The sequence below is a fragment of the Sus scrofa genome, chromosome 17 (genome assembly GCF_054392235.1).
Source record: "Sus scrofa isolate SSC_HxYL_T2T_F1_AM1 chromosome 17, Sscrofa_HxYL_maternal_Yorkshire_Landrace_v2.0, whole genome shotgun sequence".
In the NCBI taxonomy this organism is placed as follows: Eukaryota; Metazoa; Chordata; class Mammalia; order Artiodactyla; family Suidae; genus Sus; species Sus scrofa.
In genome coordinates, this window is record NC_139399.1 from 48,012,742 (window position 1) to 48,033,909 (window position 21,168).

Below are 21,168 nucleotides of genomic sequence, written 5' to 3' on the forward strand. Positions count from 1 at the left end.
CAATGCTGGCGCAGATGCTGTACAGAAGGCCCGCAGTGTCTGTAAAAGGCCTGGGGAGGAGAGAGAACAAACAGTTGGGAGACATAGGTGGCCCAGTCTTGACCAGTAGAGGTTTTGTTTCATAAGGTGCAGGAGGTAAAATTGGAATATTAGGTTACTGTTAAATTTTGGCAGGTTGGGAGTTCCCATCGTGGCGCAGCAGAAACAAATCCAACTAGGATCCATGAGGTTGCGGGTTCGATCCCTGGCCTCACTCAGTGGGTTAAGGATCCAGCGTTGCCATAATAATTGGCAGATTTGAATGCAGGATGAGAGGTTTCTACTGATGAGTTTCAAACTTCTTTGGACCTATAGGACTCAGTCAAGGGGCTTCCTGGAGGAGTGAGACCCTCTCACTCTAATTTGAATGACACCTTATTAGCTGCTCATGATTTGGAGCTGCGCATGGATGTGGGTTGAACACTCACTTGTCAGGGTGTTCTCTGCTGATATCATGAGCAGAGAGGGGATGTTGGTCAGGACTGAAGATGTCAACCAAAGCCATCCAGACAGCTGCAGGGCAGTGTGACTTGGGGGTAATTGTGTGGTTAACTGAGGCCTTCTGTTTATAATACAGACTCTAAAGTCACAAAGCTTTGCTTCAGGGTCTTCACAGCTGCACCACTGAGTAACCTGTGCGGTTCACTGAACCTTTCCGACACTTTTTCCCACGTGTGAGATGGAGACAGTAACAGTACTCAGCGGCAGGTGATGGATGTAGGGTGGTGAGCATGGTGGTGGCGTGTAGTAAGGATTACCTTTTGGTAGAACTGTTATACAGCGGTAGCGTTAAATGTACATTGATTGACATTTCATTTTTTCTCAAACTGTCATCCCCACTGCTTCATGCCTAATGAGCAGAGGGTGTTCAACAAATATTTGTTGAATGAATGAATTGTAAACTTTAATAGAAATGAAAGCTCTCTAAATGTGCCTCTTAATCAGAAAATAAATGGGTTCATCACATACTTCCATCTTATAGTCACTTAAGAAATGTGCTGTGTGTTCATTTCATCATGTGTGTGTTGTGTAAAAGGAAGGGAGCTGAATGGATGCCTCAGAGCTGGTGGATTTCCTTATTAGAAGCACACAGTAGGAGTTCCTGTCGTGGCTCAGTGGTTAACGAATCCGACTAGGAACCATGAGGTTGTGGGTTCGATCCCTGGCCTCCCTCAGTGGGTTAAGGATCCGGTGTTGCCATGAGCTGTGGTGTAGGTCGCAGATGAGGTTCAGATCTGGCATTGCTGTGGCTCTGGCGTAGGCCGGCAGCTATAGCTCACCCTACCTTCCATATGTTGCAGGTGTGGCTGTAAAAAGGAAAAATTAATTAAAGAGAAAAAAGGAATGCTACTAAGAAAATCCATTGAGAAGAAGTCTCCCATGACTGCCACTTCTTATAGTGGTTCGTGTCCTGCTCAGCTGCTGTTGCTTTCAGCTGCATAGAGGGAATTCCTTCAGCCCTGCCAGATGCACTAAGTTGGTTGTTCTCACAGTTAGATCCTTAGAGGAGATGTTGGTTATTTTGTTAGAAGAGATTTTAATTTTAGTAGAAAAACTGAGAGGAATGGGGTCTAATAAAAATCTGAGAGCAGAAGACAGCTCTGGGAACCGTGGAGTATGGAATGAGAGTTGATCTTAGGTGTTATGAAGAGTGAACATCTTTCATTTTGGTAGTCAGGTACTGTGTATGCATATTTTTAAAACATAAGCACATGAGAATGGGGATTTTGTAGATATTATTGCTTATCTTTTTACAAGACTTAAGAGCAATGATGGTATTCATTGTCTTCATTTTAATAAAAATATTAAGTAAATAGATGTACTATGCAAAATCGTGACAGTGGTTTAGATTTGAATGACTGAAATTAGGACACATTAGACAGTGTTCACAGGTTATAAGTCAGTCACGCACTTCCCCAATCTGTGAAAAGGGTAAGAATATCTTTCTTATGGGGTTGTTGTAAAAATTAAATGAGATGGTAAGTATAAAGTGCTCAGCTAAGTATCTTGCACATGGTGAGTACATATAAAGTTTGGAGTTCCCATTGTGGCTCAGCAGATAAAAACCTGACTAGTATCTATGAAGATGCGGGTTCGATCCCCAGCCTCAATCAGTGGGTTAAGGATCCGGGATTGCTGTGAGCTGCAGTGTACTTTGCAGACACAGCTTGGATCTGGCATGGCTGTGGCTGTGGTGTAGGCTGGTAACTGTAGCTCCAATTCCACCCCTAGCCTGGGAACTTCCATATGCTGCAGTTGTGGCCCTAAAAAGCAAAAAAAGTAAAATAAAAATAAGTTAAGTATTTCTGTATCCATTCAGCAAATAGTAACTGAGTGCTTGTTGAGAGCCAGGCTCTCAGGTGGGTGCTGGGGGATAGCAGAGAATCCGGCACTCCTTTAGGCAGTAATCAGTTATGGAGCATCTGCTTTGTGCAAAGCATAATGCTAAGTGCAGAGGAGACGGAGCTCATTATCTAGTGAGAGACAGGTACCGAAACAGTGAGACCAAGCGTGAGTATGGAAAGCACCAGGGGCATCCAGCAGAGGGAGCTGCTCACTCACCCTGTCTGCCAAAAAAACTTAGTCCCAACCTTGTGCAGGGGATTTGCCCTCTGTGCTGGCTGCTGCACAATTCATTTATTCATTTGTCAGATATTTCATGAGTTTCTGCTGTGTACTAGGCACTGGGGATTCAGTGTTGAAACAGCAAAGAGAGCATCTGCCTCTTGGAACATAACCTCTAATAGTGGAGACAAGCATTAGTCATGTAATAAATATAAAATGAATATTTGTAACAAAGGCAAGTTTTATGAAGGTGAGCTATATAGTGTTATAGGTGTATAATAGGGGACTTTGACCTGGTCAGGGAAGGCTTTTCTAAAGAAATCTCTTTAATTTTAACTTTATTTTATTTTTTGTCTTTTCTGGGGCCACACTCGCAGCATATGGAGGTTCCCAGGCTAGGGGGTCTAATTAGAGCTGTAGCCACTGGCCTACGCCAGAGCCACAGCAACGCCAGATCCAAGTCCTGTCTGCAACCTACACCAGAGCTCACGGCAACTCCGGATCCTTAACCCACTGAGCAAGGCCAGGGATCGAACCCACAACCTCATCGTTCCTAGTCAGATTCGTTAACCACTGAGCCACGATGGGAACTCCTAATTTTAACTTTAATCTCACTCTACATCTTCCTAAATTACAACTCCTTGAGGGTACAAATTATGTTCGCTTTATTTGTTGTGTATCTCCAGTACCTAGATAGCACCTGGCGTGTGGCAATACTTGATAGCTATTTACTAAATGGAGGATGGTGTGATTGATCTGAATTCTAAAGGGAGGGTAGAAGCTAACCAGGAGACCGGCAGAGGGAAGAGCATGTGCAAAGAACCTGTGCAGGTCGGGAATAGATTACATTTGTGAGACTGAAAGGAGGCTATGTATCAAACAGAGAGAGAATGGAAGAGAGAGGTAAAGCTTGAGAGGAAGGCTGGGGCTAAGCCTCAGTGCCTTGATGGTTACAGGGAAGATTTTGCTTTTTCTCTAAAGAGCAGTAGTTTTTTTGTTTGTTTTGTTTTTTTGGGTTTTTTTTTTTTTTTTTGTCTTTTTAAGGCTGCACCCACAGCATGGACATTCAGGCTAGAGGTTGAGTAAGAGCTGTAGCTGCTGGCCTGTACCACAGCCACAGCAAAGCCAGATCCGAGCTACATCTGTGACCTACGTCACAGCTCATGGCAATACTAGATCCTTAACCCACTGAGTGAGGCCAGGGATCGAACCCACATCCTCATGGATACTAGTCAGGTTCGTTACTGCTGAGCCATGGGAACTCCAAGAGCAGGTGATTTTAAGAGCAAGTAACAGGATCCAACTTCCATTTTGAAAAGATTTCTCTCCTGCCTTGTGGAGAATAGGTGTTGACAGAGGAACGTAGGGCAAGATTGAATGCTGGAGGGGTGCAAAAGACAACAACTGGACTTCTGACTTCTGCCATGTGGAGGGATGGTTGGGCCATTCCTTAAGATAGGAACACAGGAAGAGAATGTTTGTGCAGGAAAGATCAGAAATTTGGTCTTAAAAATGTTGAACATTAGATGCCTTTGGGTCATGTAAATAGACTTTGATAGACGTCTGGGCTGGGGGTACAAATCTGAGAATTATCTGCATAGAGGTTCTGGATGAAGCCATGGGCATGAAAGATTGCCTAGGAAGAGAGCACGGATGTATGAGAAGTGGGTCAAGGAGTTGAAAAACACCAGTGTTGAATGGTCAGGCAGAAGAGGATGAAACTTGAAGATCAGCTGAGAAGGGGGCGGAGAGGGGAGTGCAGGGGAGTCCTGGAAGTGAAGGGAAGCGACTGTTCCAGAGGAAGGAAGTGATTGGTTCTGTCTTGTGTTGAGGGCATGAGCACTGGAAAATGTCCTTTGTTTTCCATAATTTGGATGTCACTGGTGGGAAGAGATAGAAAGTAGCAGCTGGAGGGGAGAGAAGGATCAAGGAAAGTTTTACTTTAAAATGGGTCTTGGGAGTTCCCATTGTGGCACAGCAGAAACGAATCCGACTAGGATCCATGAGGACTCGGGTTCAGTCCCTGGCTTTGCTCAGTGGATTAAGGATCCAACATTGTCGTGAGCTGTGGTGTAGGTCGCAGACACAACCTTGCTGTGACTGTGGCTTAGGCCGGCAACTGCAGTTCCAATTTGACCCATAGCCTAGTACCTTCTATATGCCATGGGCGCGTCACTAAAAAGCAAAAAGTAAAATAAAATAAGTCTTGTTTCGTTAGTGTATTAGGAGTTACCAGTTGAGAGGGAGAAGTTGAGTTGATGATGTGAATGAGCTTCCTGATGGAGAGAACAGCCTATTCTAAGCCTCCAGGCTTAAAAGTGCTTGCTGTGGTTTGTTTGGTTTGGTGTTTAGGGCTTCACCTGTAGCATATGGAAGTTCCCAGCCTAGGAGTCGAATTGGAGCTACAGCTGCTGGTCTGTGCCATAGCCACAGCAACTCCAGATCTAAGCTGTGTCTTTGACCTACACCGCAGATCATGGCAACACCAGATCCTTAACCCACTGAGTGAGGCCAGGGATTGAACCCACAACCTCATGGTTCCTAGTCAGGTTCTTTACCCACTGAGCCACTACGAGAATTCTACTTGTTGTGTTTTGGAGGCAGTGAGTCTGCCATCCAGGGCGCCTGTAGCAGAGGTGTGGTAAGAGGTGCACATGAAAAAAGTGGGCCCAGTTACCAGGGACGTGGCATGGGAGCTTTCACCAGGGCATGCCTCAGTAGCTGGACATGTAACAGAGTCTGATGAGATTACAAAGCAGAAGAGCTGGGGGGAGACAAGAGTTGGGAGCTATTGATGGAGAGGAAAGGACAGATGAGAAAGAGGTTTATTCTCTTTTCTTGGTTCTTGATTTGGTTCAGAGAGTTGCAGGGAAGAGTGGATTGAGGAAAGTACTGCTGTCCTCACTCAGGAGGATGTTTTAATGATTAGGTTCAGGAAGTTGGAGGGGAACAGAGAGGGAATGGACATTTAGGGGGTGATTTTCAGCTGTCAGTTGGGAACGAGGGCTGAGGGAGTCCAAATAACAGATCCCTTGCAGTTGGCTGCTGAATCCTTGGCACTCGGTGGGCTTCCTGAGGGCCCAGAGCGTATTTTGTGTGGTCCCTCACTTTTGCTGTTATTGAAACCAGGCTGTCAACATTTTGAGCTTTGAAGCCACTGACCACTGTTACTGTTAATCTAGATCTGTCTGTACAAAGAAGTAGAGTAGGCATGATGCTGGCCTTAACTCCAGAACAGGTCATTTTGTGTAGTCCCTTGAAGGAGTTCCCTGGTGGCGCAGTGGGTTAAGAATCTGGTGTTGTCACTGCTGTGGCGCAGGTTCCATCTCTGGGCCCAGGAACTTCCTCATGCCACAGGTGCAGACAAACAAAAAATATATAGTAGTCCCTTGAGAGACAGTGGTGGTTGTATTGTTCAGACTCTGGAGCCAGGCTGCCTGGGTTTGAATTCTCTCTCCTCCATTAGGAGCTAAGTGACCTCGGACAAGTTACTTTGCCTCTCTCATGCCCCACTTTTCCTCTTATTAAATAAGAAATGCATGTATAGCTCTTGGAACAGTGCTTTTAAGTGCTCAAAAAGTGGTCGCGGTAACCATAGTCATTGTTAGGGGTCTTGGGTGTTGTTCTATTGTTATAGCACCAGGTGGCGACAAAGCACACGTGCTTAAGTTTACCCACATTCTGCTCAAAGGATTCCTCCAATAGATTGTTTTCTTCAGCTCCCTAATTTTGTTACCTTTTTTTCTCTCTTTGTTTGGGTTTTTTTGTTTGTTTGTTTGCTTTTGGGTTTTTTGCTTTTGGGCCACACTCGTGGCGTATGGAGGTTCCCAGGCTAGGGGTTGAATCGGAGGTACAGCTGCTGGCCTACTTCACAGCCACAGCAACACCAGATCCCCGACCCATTCAGCGAGTCCAGGGATCAAACCCAAATCTTCATGGATACTAGTCGGATTCTTTTCTGCTGCACCATAACGGGAACTCCCTTCTTTTTCTCTTTGGTTTCTTTCAAACTTCTGGTTGAGACTTAAATTTTATTCTCAAAATTAATCCTGATAGTTTTTTGGTTGAAGTAGTACATACCCATAGGAAAATAGCAAATATTACAAAACAGCCATTGGTGAAAAGCAACAGTCCATCCCATGGGCCAGCTTGGTCCTACTCCTTGGAAGAACCTAATTTCACCTGTTCTTATTACCATTTAATGTTGAATAGCTGAATTTTTTTTACCTCAACTAAAGTATTTAGTGTTGTAAGCAGCTACTAAATGATATTTCCTGATATAGTAAGAATAGCATATGGGTTTTCTTATGTGCCCACTCTGTGCCAGGTACTGTGATGGGAGTTTCTCAGTCTCTGCTCTCAGGTAACTAGTCCCTGGGGAGGTAGTTAGTACAGTGTGGTAAGTGCTTTGGGGTTGGGGGGGGGGCTCTCGGGAGGGAGGGCATCTGACCTGTGCTCAGATGAATGTCAGAGAACGTTCTCTTGAAGAGGTGACATCTGAGCGAGGATAAAGATAGGACCTGGTTTGGTAGACCAAAAGGACAAGAGAAAGGTGTTCCCGGCAGGGAGGGTCGCAGGGTCAGAAACATAAATGGTGAGAGCGTGGTTTATCTGGGAGCTACAGTGGGCTGGAGGGTAAGATCGTGGGGTTGGAGTTGGGACTGTGGTGATGAAGCTGGCACAGAAGGGAGGGTTAGTCATGAGGGCATTTGATGCCAGATCAAAAACATTGAATCTTGTTCTGAGAAGAATAAGGAACCACCCAAGAGCTTTCATAGCAAAGTTACATCTGTTGTCTTGTAAAAATGGTTGTGAAGCAGGATGCAGAATGGATTGCATGGCTTGAGGAGATGAGTGTAATGATCTAAGTGAGAACCGGCAGGGCCTGAAATAAGGCAAGGAGGGGATCGGGTTTGAGAACCTAAAGGGAGACAGGCTCCAGAGGCTTGGAGGGGGAGGGAAAAGTCGAGAAGGATGCCTGGGTTTCTGCTTTAGATGGTTAGGTGCACAGTGATGTCCATACATGAGCCAGTAAGTCCAGAGGAAGAAACAGAAGGGTTCTAGCTCATTTTAGATGTGTGGAACCTGACTTAGCTTTGGAGACATCTCAGCAGAGATAGTCTGTCGTTTACTAGCTTTGTCACCTTCATTAGGTTACTTGTCGTTTTACTAGCTCTGTCACCTTCATTAGGTTACTTACCAACTCCAGGCCTCAGTATCTTATTCTGTTAAATGGGGGTGAAAATATCTACCATAGGGTCCTTATGTTCATTAAAAGAAAGAGCATCATAAACATTTCCACACAGGTTATGGCCAGAGCAAGTCATCAGTGGAAGTGGCTTCTTTTCTTCCTTTCCAGGTTCAGGACTAGAGTGCATTGAGGATTATTGCTCTTTTTATGAAGTTAGCAGTTTGGGGTAATACAGTGTCCTGAGGAAAGTACCTGCTTAAAAAATGAAGTCTGGTATAGCTCATACTTGAGCCATTGTAGATTGCTTAGAATTTCGTCATCTGAAAACCACGTATTTTTTCCCCAGTCACTGTGTATATCACCACTCCTTGATGTTTTTCCCCCGTTTAGAAAGCGTGCACCTTCATTAAGTCAAACCTTGATCCCAGCAACGTGGATTCCCTTTTCTACACTGCCCAGTCCAGCCAGGCCCTCTCAGGGTGTGAGGTGAGTCCAGCTGCTTACATTTGTATTGACCTTAAACTGTAAAATATTTTTAAGGAAAGAGACTAATATTACGATTATTTTTTTAACAATGAGAATCCATTAGTATGGGTGGGAATTACAGTCTTGTGATTTTTTTTTTTTTTTTTTTTTCCTTAAGGAAATGGAGTTTATTTTTTCCTGGGTTTTCATTTTTCATGGATTTTCAATAACTTTTTCCTGTAGTTGCCTCTCTTCTGGGAAACCTTGATTTTTCTTTCCACCTCCCTTAAATATTAAAATTTAAACATGCTTAGGAGTTTACTGGTGACCTAGAGGTTAAGGATCTGGTATTGTCACTGCTGCAGCTCAGGTCACTGCTGCAGCTTAGGTCACTGCTGTGATGCGGGTTTGATCCCTGGCCTGGGAACTTCCACATGCCAGGCCAAAAAAAAAAAGAGAGAGAGAGAGAAGAAAAAAAAAATTTTTTTTTTTTTTAATGTTTAAAGCAAAGGAAGAATGCCCCCACATCAGATTTCTAGAAATCCATTTTTTTGACCAAAGGAGAACCATAGCAGTAGACAAGTGACTTGTGAGAATCCTTTCAAAATGATGCTGAGGTTTTACAGACATTTAATTCTGATGTCTGAGGAGTCGAGGAGGAATGACCATGGACCAGGTAGGTGGTATGACTTTGACGGTTGCTTTGTGTTCCATCTTTGGTGTACCTGCCACAGGCTGCCAGCACCTGACTCTGTGTCTGCCAATCCTCCCCCAGATCTCTATTTCAAATGAGACCAAAGATCTGCTTCTGGCAGCTGTCAGTGAAGACTCCTCTGTGACCCAGATCTACCATGCAGTTGCAGCTCTCAGTGGCTTTGGCCTTCCCTTGGCTTCCCAAGAAGCGCTCGGTGCTCTCACTGCTCGCCTCAGCAAGGAAGAGACCGTGCTAGCGTAAGTCCTCATCTCCAGCGCATCTCAGCCTTCATTTGTGTCACCTCCTGTCCTGAGACATGTCATCCATGGGTTCAGCAGATATTTTCTGGGCACCTGCTGTGTGCCGGGGGCCCTGCTGGCACTGTAGGTGTCATATTGTACTAAGGAGGTAGGCTAGGTAGGGCCGCCCACCTCCACATGCTTTCCCTCAAGCTGCTCAGGCAGAAGGCAAACACTGAGTCAGAACATGGAGACACTGCCTCGTAGAGACACACTGCTACTCTAGGAGCAGCCGAGGGAGAGTGGGGCCAGGGACCACGTGCCTCCCTTACTGAGGCTGGGCCAGGCCACAGTGGGATGTTGCAGTGGACGCTCTGCTCTGGAGAAGGACTCTCAGGGCCCCTTGGAGGTGTGGGAGACAGCAGCTGGTGGGAGAGGTTCTCGGTGGGGAGAGTATTCTAGAAATTAGACCCTGTCCCCTGCAACAGACTCAGGTGAAGGAGAAAACCCTCTAGGAAGGAACGCTAAACAACAATATATGTAGTGGTTTTTTTTTTTTTCTTTGACACAAAGTATATATTTTTCATTTTTTGTGTGTCCCCCATTTAATTACAACCCTGAGTGATATTGGAACACCTGGACTCTTGCTCATCATTCAGCAAGACGTTAGTGACACCAGTACCCTACTGCAGAATAGTTCAGTTGCTTGCCAGGGTTGGATTTTGTTTTTTTGCTTTTTGGTTTTTTTTTGTTGTTTTTAAGAGCCAAAATGTTTCTAAACTGGAAGGTTTGTTAAAGGCAGGGTTGCAGGTCAGTCAGTGTCCTCTCTGGCACACCCACACCCTGCTCATATTCACATGGTCAGTGATCAGTGACTCTGGGGCTGCTACTTATCCTGGGGATGACATTCTGTGCATACTTTGCCCAGTGCTTGACCCTTGTGGTCCCTTCACTTTAGGTCACATTACTTTGATCCCTTCTCATAATCCCTCGTGGAATTGCCTCCCCAGTCACCACCATATCTTTTGTCATGAAATCAGTGTCAGTGCCTCACTCTTCTTGAGAAAAATCTCTCCATTTCCTCCCAAGCAAAAAGGGAATTCTCTACCCCTCTAAGACCCAGATCAGAAAGAAATGCAAAGGAATTACATCCATTTTAGAGTCAGTTAGACTTGGGTTTGAACACCAACTCTGTTTCTTCCTTGCTGTGTGACTTTGGGCAAGTTACTAACCTCTCTGAGCCTCATCTGTAAAATGAGACCAGTAATCCTTCCATCCATAGAACAAATGTCAAGATTAAATAAGATAATACATATGGTTGGCCTAATACAGTCTTAGTGGTTATGGAACAAATAGGAGTTCGTGCTCGTCTAGAGCATTTCCTTCTTAGGTCCCTTTCTTAGCGAGCTGGTTACTTCCTTGGTTGTATTGTAGGTTTTTTTTACATTGTAAGTTTGTTTATTTTTATGCTCAGAAAGCCTGGCTAATGGTAGGTGCTCAAGAAAAGGTTAATAGGAGTTCCCGTCGTGGCTCAGTGGTTAACGAATCCGACTAGGAACCATGAGGTCACGGGTTCGGACCCTGCCCTTGCTCAGTGGGTTAACGATCCGGCGTTGCCGTGAGCTGTGGTGTAGGTTGCAGACGCGGCTCGGATCCAGCGTTGCTGTGGCTCTGGCGTAGGCCAGTGGCTACAGCTCCGATTCAACCCCTAGCCTGGGAACCTCCATATGCCGCGGAAGCGGCCCAAGAGATAGCAACAACAACAACAAAAGACAAAAGACAAAAAAAAAAAAAGAAAAAAAAAAAAGAGAAAAGGTTAATAGAGCCTGGAGCTAACTTTTGTTTCTGTTCTATCTCATAAAAAGCTTCAGGTAGAAGGAGCACATGGACCTTGGGATCAGAGAGAACTGTGTTCAATTCCAGACTCTTCTATTTAATACCTCTGTGACTTGAGCAGGCTCTTTAGCCTCCTTAAACCTCAGTGTTTCTGTATGTAAAGCAGGGAGAATACCATCTGTCTCATAGGGCCATTGTGAAGATCAAACTGGCAGGATGCCTTATATGGTATTACTACTAATTTGCTTTGTTTAGGGAAATTGATATAAATTAGGACTCTTCTAAATGGGCCTCCTGCACTTAATTGGACTTACTCTAAGGAGTGAATGTTCATAAACTTGTGTAGAATGGAAAAAAAATATTTATAGGTTTGAATGAACAACCTGAAGAGATGCTGTTGTGGTCTGTCATAACCCAGTTTCTTTGAATCATCTGCTGTATATTAGCAAGACAGGATCTGCTTTCTTAGTGTTTGAATATAGTGCTCCCTCCAGAGGGAGGGAAATTGCCGATTGGGGAATAAGCAATTAAAGCCAGTGACAAAACTTTTCAAAAGCTACGTGAATTAATTTCATTCTAAAACCTTCTGAAGTTGTTACCAGCATGATGCTCACTCGTTCCAAAGAAGAGAAGAACGATATCTTAATTGAAAAGTTCTTTCTAGACTATCCTAGCAGGCTTTTCTGTGCTCCGCATTTATCACGGGCAAATGTGGGGTTTTTATCTTGTTTGAAAACGCAGCTTTCATTTTCTCAAGTGCACTGTAACAACAGGCATCCCAGAGGGGTGGTTGAGCACTCGGCGGCTTCCCTCTCTGAATTGTGACTCTTTTCCAGCTTGCCGTCTGGACGGAACTTTGTTTTCCATGGAGGGAATCTAAATTGTTAGGATCGCGAGGAACAGTCCCACTGTACATGCCCCAACACACTGACTTGATAAATGGTGGTTTTACACAAAGGCCTGTCATCTCTTGGAAATTAGGGAACCATTCTGGGTTTGAGCAGCCATCTGTGTAGCCACCAGGGGTCCTCAGCCTTCTCCCTTCCACCCTGAAAAGCACCATTTCTCTTTTCTGCATTGTCCACATTAAGAAAATAGAATCTAACAAAAAATCTTATGTGGGTATACTTACTACATTCCACCTTAAACGTTTACCTTATAAAAATACACTCATAAGTGGATAAAAATACATTAATAAACCATAAAAAAGAATGAAGTGCTGATACATGTTACAGAATGGATGGGCCTTGGAAACCTAATGCTCAGTGGAAGAAGCTAGACACAAAGGGTCACATGTATATGATTCCATTTGTATGAAATCTCCTGAATAGGTACATCCATAGAGACAGAACACGGGTTGTGGTCTGAGGGATGGGGAATGGGATGAAACTATTCAAAGGGTGCAGGGTTTTCTTTTGGACTGGTGGAAATGTTTTAGGACTAGATAGAGGTGGAGATTGTACAACATTAGGAAATATACTAAATGCCACTGAATTGTTCACTTTCAAATGGCTAATTTTATGTGAATTTCACTTCAATAAATTAAAATGTGTATATACATATACAACTGTGAGTAAGGATTAACAGTTACAGCACTGTATGACTTAGTAAAACATAAATTTTATTAGTTGGAGATTGAGTAAATCATGGTTCATCTAAGCAGTATAGTGCTATGTTATTGTTAATAAGAATGAAATACGTGTGGAAAGATGTATACAGTCTATTAAGTTAAAAATAAATTGCAAAAAAACCCAAATAAATTAGAGAACAGTTATCTTTTAGGGGTAGACATTACAGAAATTTTAACTTTCTTCTTTACTAATACTAATAACAGATATGTACTTTCATAATCAGAAATAGGAAAAGAAAAGGAGAACAGACTCTGGTTTGAGAACCAAATCTTTTGTTCTCTTCATCTTGTTTAGGGCCTAAAGAATGAGTGACTCTCAGGTTTCCCAGCAGGATTATAAGCACAATCATTGGCCACTCAACATGTGCTTACCAAATACTTCCTGTTTATATTGCATTAACTTAGTTTCAGAAAAGTTGCTCCAAGTTCTACCCAACAATCTCCATGTGTAGATTCCACAGTATTTCTTTGGTCTTGGAGTAAGAAAAGTAGAAAATTTAACAGGCAGCCAACCTTTGCCCAGCACAGGGCCTCCATCCAACATGGGGGTGGCCAGATAGAGCCTTGGTCAAATTGAATACTGTTTTCTCACTAAGAGTATATCTCTTCTCAGTCCAGTTAAGTCTTAGTCCAGTGTTCTATATGTGATGCCTTTAGGAACCAAGCACATTTTCAGAGGGGGCTGAACTGGTGCACCCTCTCTTCTCTTTGCCCTCAGTACTTACGTGGGTCCTGTTGCCTGAATTGCCTTCTCTCTAGCTTTCATGAACTTTGTAATGTAATGGTCTTTGGCACATCTTTCCCAACTAGATGGTAAATAAGCTTCTTCAGGGCCGGGACTGACTTAAACTTCCAGGGAACAAGAGCGGGATATTTGTGAAGATACCCCAACACGGGAAGGGGTAAGTAGAGGAGGGTGAGAGACTTAACATTTATTGTGGTTCTTCTCTCTACTTTCCAGAACGGTCCAGGCTCTGCAGACAGCATCCTACCTGTCCCAGCAGGCTGACCTGAGAAGCATCGTGGAGGAGATTGAGGTGCGAATTTATTTTGCCTAAAGAATTTCCCAGCTCCTGTCTTTTTTTTTTTTTTTGTCTTTTTGCCATTTCTTGGGCCGCTTCCGCGGCATATGGAGGTTCCCAGGCTAGGGGTCGAATCGGAGCTGTAGCCGCCGGCCTACGCCAGAGCCACAGCAACGCAATGCAGGATCCGAGCTGCATCTGCAACCTACACCACAGCTCACGGCAACGCCGGGTCGTTAACCCATTGAGCAAGGGCAGGGATCAAACCCGCAACCTCATGGTTCCTAGTCGGATTCATTAACCGCTGCACCACGACGGGAACTCCCCAGCTCCTGTCTTTGAAACTCTTTAGAAGTCTGGTAGATAGACGTGAATGCTTTGTTTCAGCTAGTGACATTTCCTTTCATATCCATAGCACACTTTTGTCCTTTGTATCAGAGCAGTATTTCCTAGGGAGTATTTGTTAGGCTAGTATAGTTACACAGTCAGTTAGACAACAAACTACTTCAGCCTTTAGTAGGTATGGTCTCATAGGCCACAGATTTTAGGGCCTAACAAATCCTGAAATTCATATATTTTTTCTACTTCTTTGTAATCTCAGGCAAGTTATTAATGTTTGAGCCTCAGTTTCCTTATATGATGGTGGTTGGGAACAAGTGACGTTCTAAAGAGCCTAGTGCATAAGCAGTGCTCAGCGAATGGTCACTGTGGTCTTTGTTATTGCCCTGTCCTTCCCTGTGCCCAGGACCTCCTGGGCCACTGGCCAGTGAAGACAGGTGGTCTGACAGCGTCATCACTGGATGCCCCACGGGCAGGTGTGGGAGAGCAGTGTGTCTCTCTCTTCACCTTTTAGAGCGTTGGATAGGGAAGAGAAATCCTCTGCTCTACAGGTTGTATCCAAATGGATGGCCATCAGATCCATCTGTGTCACGATGCTTCTTGGGTTCAGTGCAGTCTGGCCTTCTGTCCAGAGCATTTGGTGCCTTCAGCACCATGACTTCTGGGCTTGGGCTTCAATACGGGGGGTCAGGGAAGGAACGCTCCCAGAGGTGCAGAAATACCGTTCTCGCCAAAAGCCTAGAGGATGTGCTTTACACTGTGCCTTCGCACCTTTTTTGAGAAAGCACTAAGTAGCTGCGTGGTCTGCAGGTGTAGAGTAAGAGTTCTCAAAACCGTGTCTGCACTGGGGTGACAGGGCTTGTACATCTCATTTCTCTTATTACGTGAACTTCCAACCTGCCTCTGTTTTGTCGTGTTAGGACCTTGTCGCTCGCCTGGATGAACTGGGAGGTGTGTATCTCCAGTTTGAAGAAGGACTGGAAACAACAGCGTTATTTGTAGCTGCCACCTACAAGCTCATGGACCACGTGGGGACTGAGCCGTCCATTAAGGAGGTGCCTGTCTATATAATAGTTCTCCAGTGTGAAACCCAAAGGCATTGTTGACTTTATCTGCTAAGGATAGTGTTTTCAGAGAGGGCTGTTCCGTTAGCTTTGGGGTGTCTTGGGTTAGGTATCGAGAATGAAAAATAGAAAACTCTATATAGCCTGTTCTCCAGAAACTGGTTGTCAGTGGGCTAGGCATGGACGCTGGCCTCAGAGGGCTATGGACGAGTCATGAGGTAGAGTGGCCAGAGGGCCAAGTGCATTACTCTCGCGCCACCTCCCTTTCCTCCTTGATGTGCCTGCTTGTCTTGTGAATGCTTTCCACGTTGGTGGCCCATGCAAATCTTCTTTCTCTTGAGAAGTGCCCTGCACTGCAGAATTGCCTGTTCTCCCCCCCACCCCCCTGCCCCCATCCTCAGCAGTGGCTAAATCTGAGCTAATCTCTGCTGATTGACTTAGTTCACTGAGAGGCATGTGTGTCTACCAGACATCCGCCAAGAGTTAATTCTTTTCTTTCATTTTTTTTCTCTCAAGAGGAGTTTGTTAACCTGAAAGAACTTTTGGCTGGAATGTGTATGGGAAGTCTTTTGAGTAGGACCCTCTTTGTACCCCTTGTTTATGAGAAGGTTACCAACCCTTGATCTAAAGGACTTAAAATACAAGCTGCTGCTGTTTTAATTTCAGGAGGAGAGATTTGGGTTCTAAAAGTTAGAACTTTTATTTCTTTAGGCATTGTGAGTGCACTGTGAGTTAGGTGCCGGGTTTCAAGTAAACAGTAAATAATTACCTGTCTTGAGTAATTTGAGTTAATTTCATGTTTTCTCTGGAGGATATGATCTAATAATTTATTCATGGATTGGCATTTTTATGTTGTCTTTCCTTCATCCTAAGTGTAGGTCTAGAGATACCACCCTCTACTTAAATTTTTGTTGTGGGTGAAAGTGCAAGAATAGGCGTCTGATGGTACGAATTGTTTAGGGATTCTTTATACATGGTGTGGTAGATGAAATGGCGATATTCTACATAGAAGTACTTCAACTTCCTCTTGCTTTATTCCCAAGCTCCTACTAACCAGGTATTTGGCTGGAATAATTGTGCTGTCACTGCTTTTGACATAACCATTCTGGTGAACATTCACCCATTTTAACATGTCAACAGCTTAGTGATGGAAAATGTAATTGGTACAATTAAAGAAAATTATTTCATGTCGACTGTGAATAACACTGTCGGGAACAAGGGAGCTCTTTTGTTAGATGGTAGATTTAAAAAAAAACAAAACTGATTGAAGTGGAAAATGTTTCCTCTTAAGCAAACAACCTCTAGAATTTTAATAATGCCTTTTAGGTTCTACTTTTTTTTAAAAAAATTGCTTTCAGTTTTCTCCTCTAAGCAACCCATTAGTTCTTAATGGAGAGTTATTTTAGTTTCTCTCTAATGTACATTTTGGCTATAAAGTTTGGTCTTATAAACATAAACTTAGCCCCAGCATATTGCGTGGAGGCAGGTTTTGAAAGAAGGTAGCTTAGCTGAGAGGGTGAGGGGAATCAGGAAAGGCCCTATTTTATTATGGAAGGACTTTGGAGACAAACAGACCGACATGTGAAATTTGGTCCTTCTTTTCTTCCTGTTCTAACTTGTTTCTTAACTTGCTTTAGCTTCAGTTTCCTTATTTGAAAAGGATTGATAATATCAGTCTTTATAGGATTTTTATCAAGATTTGAGTAAAGCCCCTGTCACCGTGCCTGGCACGTGTAGGCATGGAATAGGTGGGTACTGCTCTAGGTGTTTTATGATATGCTTTCAGTCTCAGTTATCGAGAAGTACCTTGTACTTGAATAATAAACATCCATAAATGGTTGACAAATAAATGTATGAATTTCTATTTGTACTAGAAGATGGGAAAAAAACAAATTCAAATCTTAAGCTTAATTGCAGAATATTTGCTTCCTCCACCCACCCCTATCAGTGTGGATTAATAGCTAAAAGATCTTCCGCGTGAACACCTGGAAACAGATAAGGGTTGACTTGAGCCACGTGAGGAGGGTAGGTGGCTGTCCCACCTTCCCGGCTGAGGGGGATCTCAAGCTGTGTTTCCCCTTTCTTTTAGGATCAGGTCATCCAGCTAATGAACACCATCTTTAGCAAGAAGAACTTTGAGTCACTCCCAGAAGCCTTCAGTGTGGCCTCTGCTGCCGCTGCACTCTCCCAGAATCGCTACCATGTGCCTGTTGTGGTTGTGCCTGAAGGCTCTCCTTCCGACACTCAGGAACAGGCTTTCCTGCGGGTATGACTTCCAAGCCCCCACTGTGCTGCTCTGACTGCCATTTCCAGTGTAAGGCTTCCAGAAATCCAAAGACTGGTACACAGCTGACTGTAACCCTCATGAGGACAGACCCCATAAATGAAGAGCAAGCCTCATTTCCTTTTGCGTGGAAATAGGAATGGCCACTGGGTGAACTAGTCACAGAACCCTTCAGATCTTTCAGAAATCCCTTTTTTTCTAGAGTACTTTAAATAGTAAGGCTTTTAATAAATTGCTAGAAAATTGCATTTTTGGAGTTCCTAAGTTCAGATGTATAGGGAAGTCCTCTAAAATGTATTTTCTAGTACCAAAACTTTCTAAATACATTATTTTAAGACAGCTTTTTAAATTCCAAGGTAATTCTGGTGCTTATCATTGTTAAAATCAGTATCAGGCCTTTTCTTCCTTGAAGCCAGCCTCTTGATAACATAGCCCTCCCTCTCACTCAGCAGTGAGCCCAGACTGTTTTTGTTTGTTAACTGAACAGAGCAAAATGCACACACTTAGAGTTTTCCATTCAAATAAGGCGTTTCTTGCTATTGTTTGGAAACCAGGGATAAGCTAAAATCTTTATAAGAAATTAGCATTTTATTTATGTCTAAACATGTGGATTCCACATAGGACAGTTCCACCTGTCCCATCAATTCCTCTACCTTGAAGGGCCCTGCACATGTTCTGAGGAAGTGCCCTGTACTCCAAAGCTGCTTCTTCTGTTTCTGCTTACAAGTCACATCCCCTCACCAAAGACTGGGGTGAGAACTAGCCTGATTAACATAGGTCACCATGAGTCAGGGGAGCTAAGAGAGCAAAGTAGAAAAAATATTGGTTTTTGATAAGCTGGGGTTTGAGTCCTTAGCCATGTGGCCTTTGGCAGCCCTGTAACCTCTTGTGGGCTGTTTCTTCATCTGTAAAAGAGAGATCATGTTATCTATCTCAGACGATTGGTGGGAGGATAGATATATGGGCCTAGCCTGGAATTTGACGGATTGTTCTCTTTCAACAAATGAGAGTTACTCGTGTTAGCCGTATTTCTTCAATTTTTCCATTGCCCATATCTACCTTCCTAAAGTATTTTTCTTTTTCTCTCTTTTTTTTTGGTTGTGCCTGCAGCATGCAGAAGTTCCTAGCTAGGATCGAACGTTTGCTATAGCAGTGACAGACAGTGCCAGATCCGTAACCCACTGAGCCACCAGGGATCTCCCTAAGTGTTGTTTTTTGGTTTTGTGTGGGTTTTTTTTGTTTGTTTGTTTTGGTTTGGTTTTTTTTTTTTTTTTTTTTTTTTTTTTTTTTTTTTTGGTTTTTAGGGCCACACATGCAGCATATGGAAATTCCTGGGCTAGGGCTTGAATCAGAGCTGCATCTGCCAGCCTGTGCCACAGCCACAGCAACGGCAGATACTAGCCACATCTGTGACCTACGCTGCAGCTTGCAGCAAGGCTGGATCCTTAATCCACTGAGTGAGGCCAGAGATTGAACCTGCATCCTCATGGAATCTAGTCAGGTTAGTCACTGCTGAGCCACATGGGAACTTTTTTTTTTTTTTTTTGGTAAGATGCTTTAGTAGAGTAGATGGATCAGGGGATCAGAGAGAAGGAAACGTTAGCTGTGTGATCTGGGGCCAGTCCTTTTCTTTTGCTGGGCTCTGGTTTCCTTATCTGAAAAATGAGATCATTGGGTAGGATCATCTTTAAGATCTTCCCAACCTCTGTAACATCTATGATTTATCCCATTCCCAAACTAATTATGTTTTCCTGTATTTGTAGACCAAAAGGTCAGTGACAGTTTCCCAAATTGACCTGATTCTTCCTCTGTAGAGCTTGCTCCCTGTGGATAAAGGGATAAAACACCCACCCGCGAAGCAAAATCAGTACTCCTCTCCCTCCTCTTTTGTTGCTAGAGATGATTTAAAAATTTATTTCCAGTTGCAGGTCACCAACGTTCTGTCCCAGCCTCTGACTCAGGCCACTGTTAAACTAGAACATGCTAAGTCTGTTGCTTCCAGAGCCACGGTCCTCCAGAAGACGTCTTTCACCCCTGTGGGGTAAGTCCTGAGCTGCTCCCTGCAGGCCGACACGACGGTCTTCCTGTTTCAGAAAGTTAGCCTGCAGCCAGTATCACCCAGATTAATGTGGTTATTACCAAGATCATCAGGCCACATTCACATAACTTGAAGACTGTTTGTGCTTTATTTATAACAACGTGTCATGAACATTTCCCTCATAGGATTAATGTTCTTCTGCAGTCTTATCTTCCGTGGCTGTGTGTTATTGTTAGATGAACTGTTTTTAAACAGGGTCAGTTTTTATCTGAAACTTTCCTAAGTGTTAAATTAGTAAGTTAATGAGATTGGGATCTTTGAGTTTTAGAAAGAAAACATGTTTTCTTACCCGGTCGTAAAGATACATAGACAATATGTGAAATTCAAAAGCAAAACCATTTTTAGGGATGATCAGTAGAGTGGTAATGGATTTTGCTGTGTAGTTAAAGAGTTAAGAATTCTCTTCCATTTTTTTCTACTTTAAAATAATTATTAATATTTTAGAATTAAAGTAAAATAAGCCCTTTTTGGGAAATTCACAAAGCACCAGAAAGTAGAACTAATGCAGAAAATTACATACAATTATACCACCCTACACTAACCTCTTTGAACATTTCTGCTCTTTTTTTTTTTTTTTAATCATAATTGGTATTGTACTGTAGACTTACCTATTTTGCATTTAACTGAGGAAGTCTTACCTGAAGGAGGTGGAATTTTGGGGAGCAGAGAGAAGGGAAGAAGGAAAAGACTGGAGACTTGAAAGAGTTCATTTTGAAGTCTTCCCCTCATTATAATCTGTGATTGATCAGGAGGTGGCCCAAGGTGGGTGGGAAGTTGAAAAGGAAAGAGGAGGTGTAGCCCTGGGCTGTCTTAGGGAAGGCCTCGCTTTGTAGCGTTTGCTACATTCATGATTTTACTGTGTGAGTTCTTGCTAACCCCACTGTCATTCTTAACAGAGATGTTTTTGAGCTAAACTTCGTGAATGTCAAGTTTTCCAGTGGTTATTATGACTTTTCTGTCAAAGTTGAGGGTGACAATCGTTATATTGCAAATACTGTAGAGGTAAGTGCTTTTCTTGTCATTCCCATTGCCATGTTAATATACCCAAGGAAATGACCAAATAGGGACACAGTATTAAGGATCTGCTACACCGACTTCACTTCCAACCAGCTTGATGTGAATATGCTAGGAGAGGGATGGGTTTTGAATGATGCTGCTTGACAGACTTGGCCAAGAACTTGATCAGAGCAAGTTTTCTTCTGTTTCTAAATTATTCATTTTCCATTATAGTTTAGGATTACATCTTACATAAAATTTTGGAAATAGAAAAAATAAAAATCACTCTTAATTCAGGTGTAACTCTGTACTTAAGATGATTGCTGTGGTTGGCCATGATTGATTTAGAAAAGTGCTTGATGTTAAATTAATGTTTAATTAAGGGACCAAAAGCATCAAGTGACCTATCACCGCACCATAGCGAGGTTATCTGGGGGAAGAACAAAAGAAAATCGGCAATCTTTCATAATGAACTGTGTTTCAGATGTTTAGCTGTCTCTACTTGTGCTGAAGATCCAAGTGGTTTTAAGGATGGAAAGCTATGCCTCATTTATCTGATGCTTTGTGGGAATGAGGTATTTCACATTAGTGGTTTTCCCAGCTAATTGAAGTTTACCCCTTCAGGCACTGTGGCTTTCTTTTTAACCTTTTTGGATAGAAGTTTATTTAAGATGAATTCCGCATTTTCCCCCTTTCTTGAACCAGG

General features: G+C 43.3%; 1 protein-coding gene across 2 annotated transcripts in view; it reads left to right on the forward strand.

The window, feature by feature from the left end:
- The window catches only part of RPN2 (ribophorin II), a 56,246-nt gene that overhangs the window by 8,306 nt on the left and 26,772 nt on the right, over window positions 1-21,168 (forward strand). For both annotated transcript variants that reach the window (NM_213941.2, XM_021077219.2), the window contains exons 3-9: window positions 8,186-8,281; window positions 9,036-9,211; window positions 13,621-13,696; window positions 14,941-15,075; window positions 17,174-17,350; window positions 19,291-19,409; window positions 20,363-20,468. In NM_213941.2, coding sequence (NP_999106.2) covers window positions 8,186-8,281; window positions 9,036-9,211; window positions 13,621-13,696; window positions 14,941-15,075; window positions 17,174-17,350; window positions 19,291-19,409; window positions 20,363-20,468 — 885 coding nt within the window. The remainder of the gene's footprint in view (window positions 1-8,185; window positions 8,282-9,035; window positions 9,212-13,620; window positions 13,697-14,940; window positions 15,076-17,173; window positions 17,351-19,290; window positions 19,410-20,362; window positions 20,469-21,168) is intronic.